Source organism: Lupinus angustifolius, chromosome LG16, assembly GCF_001865875.1.
Source record: "Lupinus angustifolius cultivar Tanjil chromosome LG16, LupAngTanjil_v1.0, whole genome shotgun sequence".
Classification (NCBI taxonomy): domain Eukaryota; kingdom Viridiplantae; phylum Streptophyta; class Magnoliopsida; order Fabales; family Fabaceae; genus Lupinus; species Lupinus angustifolius.
In genome coordinates, this window is record NC_032024.1 from 8,446,157 (window position 1) to 8,453,764 (window position 7,608).

Genomic DNA, 7,608 nt, shown 5'->3' on the forward strand with positions numbered 1-7,608 from the left:
AAAGATGATAAATAGAGTAATGTTATATCTTCATATTAAATCTTCATATTAATCCTCCTATCCACCAGAAAGTGATATATGTAACTTGTCAGTCAATTATTAATAAATAAAATATCACTTTATGACATATATCATTTTCTTGTGGATATGAGAATTAATAGAAGGATTTAGTAGAAATATATATCATTTTCTTTATAAGTATAATATAAATTTGTGTTGAAGTCATGCATCAACCTAAGAAGGGACGAGTGTTGTAAACTCTTGCAGTATTAAATTGAATTATACCTCATTCTCATTATTGAAGAATCAAAACAATGTCCATATTTATACAAGGAAATGTTGCTTGAATAAGAAGCAATCATTGCTAACTACCCTAATTGAAATTGGCACCAAAAGTCTAACGACTATATTTGGTAGCAAAACAAAAAAAACTAATCCTCTAAAAGCAAGAAGAATAAAGATTATGTAATTCTGTATTGAAGAAGGATAGAGGTTGTGTAAAAGCCCCCTTCACGCTGGTGAGTATATGTTAATTACTCCCAGCTTGGAAAGCAAGTAACGAATGGTGTTGGGTCCAATAGCTTTGTGAGTATATCAACATATTGTTCAACATAAGAGATGGGTAGTGAATGGAATAGTTGTTGAAGAAGCCTCTCTCGAACCACATGACAATCTATCTCAATGTACTTTGTGCATTCATGGAAGACATTGTTGTTGGCAATGTGACAAGCAGAAGCATTATCACAATATAGCAAAGTTGGAGATGTGTATGAAATCTGAAGTACTTGTAGGAGATAAGTGATCCATTGTATTTCACAAGAAGTAGAAGCAAGTGCCCTATATTCTGCTTCAGGTGATGATCTAGCCACAGTTTGTTGTTTCTTAGATTTCCAAGATATAAGTGAGTCACCTAAGAAGACACAGAGGCCATAGATAGACTTCCTTGTATCTAAAAATGATGCCCAATCAGAGTCAGAAAAAGCTTTCAGTATGAGTTTGGATGATGATGGACAGAAAAGGCATTGACCAGGAGAGGATTTGATGTATCTTAGAACTCTGGTGAGGGCTTTCTGATGAATTGTTGTAGGAGAAGCCATGAATTGGGTGAATTGATGGACAACAAATGAAATATCTGGTCTGGTGTTGGTCAAATAGAGGAGTCTTCCAACAAGTCTTCTATAGGAAGCACGATCTATATGAGGATCAACGTCTCCTTAATGCAGCTTGGATGTTCTCACCATTGGTGTGGATGCTAGTTTGGAAGATAGGAAACATGTATCTGATAAAATGTCTAATGCATATTTCCTTTGGAACAATGTTATACCTTTGCTAGTTCTAGCTATTTCAAGTCCAAGGAAAAACTTTAAAGGACCAAGATCTTTAATTCGAAAGAGATCATGCAGATGATGTTTAACAAATGTTATTTCAGAAGGACTAGTGCCAGCCAAAATAAGATCATCAAAATATATAAGTAAAACTGTAAAATGATGAGATGCAAATTTAGTGAATAAAGAATGATCATGTTGTGATTGAGTGTAGCCAAGAGAAAACAAAGTAGAACGTAACTTGTGATATTTCCTACTTGCTTGTTTGAGGCCATAAATTGATTTATGTAATTTGTATACTTGGTTTGGTTTGTGGCCAACAACTCCAGGAGGTATGGTCATATATACTTCTTCATATAAATCACCATGAAGAAAAGCATTATTAATGTCAAGTTGGTGGACAAACCAATTTTGGCAAGAGGCAATGGCAAGCAATAGCCTTACAGTAGTAAGTTTGATGACATGGGAAAAAGTATCAAAATAGTCTATGCCCTCAGTTTGACTGTATCCTTTTGCAACAAGCCTAGTTTTATATCTTTCTATGCTACCATCAGACTTATGTTTAATCTTTTATACCCATTTGGTTCCTATAGGAAGTTTATTGGGTGGAAGATCAACTAAAGACCAAGTATGATTGATATCCAGAGCATTAAGCTCATTCTGCATAGCGTCTATCCAGTGAGGTGATTTGATGGACTGCTGATATGTTTTAGGTTCATATTCAGTAGAGATGGATAAGGTGTGATGTAAGTTTTTTGGTGTGAGACTGTGATAGGACATAACAGAAGACATGGGATGATTAACCTTAGGTGTGTCTGTTGGATGTGTATGTTTAAGAAATGAATGATGGAAGTCTTGTAGGTAGGATGAATGATGCCTATTTCTAGTGGATCTTCTTAATTCAGGAGGTGGAGAGGTTGGATTACTAATAGGTTCAGATGGAGTTTGTGAGGCCATACTAGGAGGAAGTTGGCTTGGAGTGACAATTTGTTGAGTCTACAGAGGGGATTCAAACATCAAATGGTTTGTATTAGTAGTCAGGATGTTGGGATCAGGAGGGGATTGTAGGGAAAGCTGAATGATAACATATGGAAAAATATATTCCTTGAATGTCACATTTCTTGACAGAAAAATTTCTCTGGTGTTAAGATCAAGAAGCAGGTACCCCTTTGTTCCATATTGATAGTCTAAGAAAACACATTTCTTGGCTCTAGAGTCCACTTTGGTTCTATTGTGCTGAAGAGTGCAGGCACAATAAAGGCTACCAAAGACTCTAGGTTATCTAAGTTTGGTTATTGGTTATTGGTTATGTAAGATAGTAAAGGGAGACTTGTGATGTAACACAAGGCTAGGTAACCTATTGATTAAATAGGTGGCATGCTCAACAACATAGCCCCAATAAACCTTGGGTAGATGAGATTGGAAAAGGATGGCCCTTGTGACATTCAAGAGATGTCTATGTTTTCTCTCAACCATAGAGTTTTGTTAAAGAATTTCAACACAACTTGTTTGGTATATTATGCCAAGGTTTAGGTAGAAGGAAGGCATGGTGAATTCAGGGCCATTATCTGTCCTAAAATAGTAAAGTTTTGGACAATGGTCATGGCCTCCCCTTTGGTTTTCATTAAAAACAACCAAGTATGCCTACTAAAATCATCTATCACAGTAAAAAAATATCTATGGCCATGTATGGAAGGAATAGCAATAGGGCCCTATATATCCATGTGAACAATATCAAAATTGGAGTTGATTTTATGCAGGCTAGTTGAAAAAGCTAATTTGGTTAGTTTTGCCATATAACAATAGTCACAAACATGTGAAGCATTGTATTTAACATTAGAAAAAATCTTAGAAATGGTATGTAAAACAGAATTGGAAGGATGGCCTAACCTAAAATGCCACAAATCAAAAGGAATATTATGAGTAGTATTAGTAATGGTATTGACAGAATGTAAATTGAATCTACTTGAGCTTATAGTCACATTGAGCACATATAAGCCATTCAGAGCTTTAACATGTCCAATCGTCTTCAAGGTATTAATATCTTGAATAAGGCAATGAGACTTGTTAAATATCAATCTACAATTGAGTGAGACAGTGAGTTTGTGTATTGAGATCAAATGATACTTAAAATTTGGTATATGGAGAACATCATAAAGAATTAAATCAGTAGATAAGGTGATAGTTCCACAATGTTTGGCAATGGTAGTTGATTCATTTGACAATCTGATTGCAATAGGTTTAATTGATTGGTAATAGTCAAAATCGGATAGAGAAGAACTTACATGATTGGTGGCTCCAATATCTAATATCCAATAATGCATTTTACCTGAGATGTTATTGTTATCAGATGCATCAGTGGTGGATGTCATGCTAGTGTTGGTCAGGCTCAATTGGTTAACATGATATTGAGAAGGATTGATCTCTGCTTGTTGCAGCAATGTGGTGAGTTGAGCATATTATTTAGGATTGAATTGCAGGCTAGTTCTTTTGGTCTTGTCAGTGCAATCAATGTTTGGTTGTGTCTCTGTAATGTTATTGACAAATCCAATCATAGGTCTTGATTTGTTGTTGTAATTGGGAGGAAAACCATGCTTAAAATTGCAAGTCTCTATTGTGTGTCCTCGTTTGCTACAATGAGTACACACCCTCATAGAATTGGATCTGTTGTTGTTGTAGGATCTTCCATTTGTTCTACCTCTACCCCTTGTGACATTAGAGAAACCTCTTCCATATGATTGTCTCCAAGTATGGTCTTGATTACTGGTATTGAATAGGGCTTTAGATTCTCCTAAGTTTTGTTCATTGAATTGTCCTTCTGCTTGGACAATCGAGGAAAACGTTTTGTTCATGGAGGGTAAGGATTCTATAAGGAGGATTTGGGACTTGGAGGTTTGGAATTGGACATTCAGGCCCTTTAAAAAGAAGATCACATATTCTGATTCTCTACTTTCTTTGATGCCTTTAACTAGATTACATTTGCACTGTATTTCACAAGTATAAGCAGGAAACTGTCGTAAAGATTCCAAGTCTTCCCAAATGGTTTTGAGAGCAATGAAGTAGGTGGAAATGTCTCTATCACATTGCTTAATAGAATGAACTTCTTGAAGTAAATTGGACATCCTAAAGTAGTTTCATTTAGAAAATATTTTTCTTAAGTCTTACCAAAGTTCTTGGGCACTATCTATACATACAATGCTTTGGACAATTTGAGGTGTTAATGTTCTTGAAATTCAAGAAACTACCATTGTGTTACATATTTCCCATATGTCAAATTCAAGGTCAGTGGTTTTAGGCATTCTAATTGTACCATCAACAAATTTATATTTGTTCTTTGAGAGCAAGACTCTTCTCATGGATTTGCTCCATGTGTAATAGTTTCCACCTTCTAGGGGTGGAGATACAAGAATAGACCCTGGGCTATCTCCAGGGTGAAGGTAATAAGGGTTGCAAGGGTTTTGCAGATCAATTGTAGAAGTAGCAGTGGCAGGAATCCCTTGTGAATCATCAAAGTCTATGTCGACCATGTTTTTTAGAATAAGGGCAAAAAATGTTGAAGTAGAGAGGGAAAAGAAATTGGGATGAATGACAAACCTTTACAATGAAACATCTTTACCTGGTCTCACAATTCAGAAGCGTATAACCAAGTATAAATGCTTTGAAGAAGAACAACAGAGGTTTCTTCCTTCATCTCTTCGAGAATGGTTTTGAATATAATGGAATAAGTTTATGCGCAACAGAACTCTCAGATCGAGAGCTCTGATACCATCTTACAATAGTAAATTGAATTATACCTCATTCTCATTATTGAAGAATCAAAATAGGGTCCATATTTATACAAGGAAAGGTTGCTTGAATAAAAAGCAACCATTGTTAACTAACCTAACTGAAATTGGCGCCAAAAGTCTAATGGCTATATTTGGCAGCAAAACAGAGAAAACTAATCCTCTAAAAGCAAGAAGAATAAAAATTATGTAATTGTGTATCGAAGAAGAATAAAGGTTGTGTAAAATAAACCCTTCTAAAAATTCTTAAAAAATTAATTATATATCATTGTTATTGTGAGAGAAGAAACATATTAATTTCCACCATTAATTGAGAACTACTTGATTATAAAGGATAGTTTATCAAAATTCTTTGTATTATGTATATATTTATTTCTTTTATATATTCCACTTATCCCCTTAATGATTTTAGGTACACATTTAGTTCACACAATTTCATATGCTATCCTTAAAATGTTTTTATTTTTTATTTCATAGAAATCGAGTATTAACGTAATGATAATATTATTTGTCTTATTATATGTATTTAAATATTAAAAACAGTCTCTTCACTTATCTGTAATATACTTATACCCGACTAGACAAAAGTCTCATGTATTGAGTTATATATAATAAATCAAGTAAATCGACCTTTTAAATGGAAAGGAATAACCTCTTCACGAACCAATATAATTTTCAACAATGATATTGGTAAGAGTGTAATATTATTTTTATACCTAAAAGTTGAGTTTCAAGGATAACATTATTCTTTTTTAGAAAGAAAGAAAAATATAATATTTATGCACTTTCAATATAAAAATTTATATACATTTAATACATCATTAATTATTCATTTGCATTATTTATATTTAAAATTATTAAATATGAATGATAAATAATGCAATGATAATGTAAATAATTTTTATAATATTGATGCATACATATTTTTCTGAAGAAAGAATGTTCTCAAAATAATATATATAAGAGTCATTTGTTCTTCTTTCTTTTCTCTTAATCAATAATGCCACCCTTAAATATAACAAATAATATTACTCTTCTTCCACAAGTTTTTCCTTATTTTCTTGAAAAGTGGCAAGTGGGTACTTGCTTTAAGGAAAAACTTCTCATAATTGTGAGTAGCAGCTCACACACAACCCACAATAGATTTCACATTCTATGATTTTGATTCTCATAATTGTTAAAGCATATTGTATAATTATACTCTCTCCATAAAGATCCCAAGGTATAACATTACCTTGGTGGTCGAATCCTATAAGATCCTACCCAATTTCCAAATTTCCTTGAATACAGGTAAAAGCATGTGCGGAAAATTATTGGCACTTGAATGGCGTGCGGGGCAAAATTAAGTATCTTCACGACATTGCACGTGCAATTATTTTCTCTTGTGTTATTAGCTGCCTTAAATATTTATGGAAGTTCTGACATTTATATTAGTCATATTCGACTCCAAGATGATTATCTCTCGTAAAAGGTACATGTGGTCTAATACCAAAGTAGCATCACTTAGACGGACATTCTTGCACACAAACAAAGCCTATCATAATTACCAATACTAGTTGAGTGTGTAAACACATGCACATACTAAAAGAAATTGTAACTATTACCCGTATAGTTAAAAATTTGCACCCTTAGCTTATAAAATCGTATCGTCATTCATTTATCATAGTCTTATTTATTATAGGCAACTTGATTAGTATTATTAAATTCGAATTAGTCGCCAATTCAATCCGGTTATTGAGTTAATAATCAGATTAGTAAGTCAATGGTTAGATAAGATAAATTTATTTACATGAAAAAGTTCTAATTTTTTTACAATACTAATAAATATTATTTAATAATTTTATATTTGAAATTTAAAAAAGAAAACATTATTATCACATAATTAAATAATTAATAAAGGATTTTACTATAACATAATGTCACAAATAAGTTTAAAAAACATCATCAAACAACATAAATTTTATATTTTAATTACAACAAAAGTGACAAATAAGTTTAAAACTTAATTAAATAACTAAAATTTTGTTACAAATAAGATAACAAATGACATGCAAAACTCAAATGACCACAAACATAAATAAAAATAAGTTGAAAGCATAGTATTTTTTCCTCCCAAGAATTAATAGATTAATTCTGCCAGTTCGACCGACTGACTCGCGATTTTATGTGTAAAATGATCAAATCGAACTGATTCATGGATGATCGGACAAGTGACTTAGACTTGTTAGGTGTCCATTTTAGGTCGACTGGCCAATCCGAACCAAGTTTAATAACATTACACTCCATGCAACTTGCATTCCTAACCTTAGGTCATGAATCTGCCACTGTGCATAACTAAAAGAGTGATCTGAAATACACGGTTATCACCAAGTATGGTCTAGGGAGCATAACTAACTGAGCATAACTTTTGTTGCGAAAGAGTATTTTTTTTATGCCAAATGGTTGATAGTGAAATGTCAAATCCATCTATATGATGTATGAGTAGGTATGTGAAAGTG

The 7,608-nt window shown here is 32.9% G+C and overlaps 1 protein-coding gene across 1 annotated transcript; it reads right to left on the reverse strand.

The window, feature by feature from the left end:
* LOC109329286 (uncharacterized mitochondrial protein AtMg00810-like) lies at positions 534-1,097 on the reverse strand. Its single transcript, XM_019562964.1, has one exon. It carries the CDS (start codon positions 1,095-1,097, stop codon positions 534-536), a length of 564 nt encoding a protein of 187 aa, XP_019418509.1.

Excerpts from the sequence above, each read along its gene's own strand:
- LOC109329286 (XM_019562964.1), bottom strand. The coding sequence starts at position 1,097 with ATGGCTTCTCCTACAACAATTCATCAGAAAGCCCTCACCAGAGTTCTA.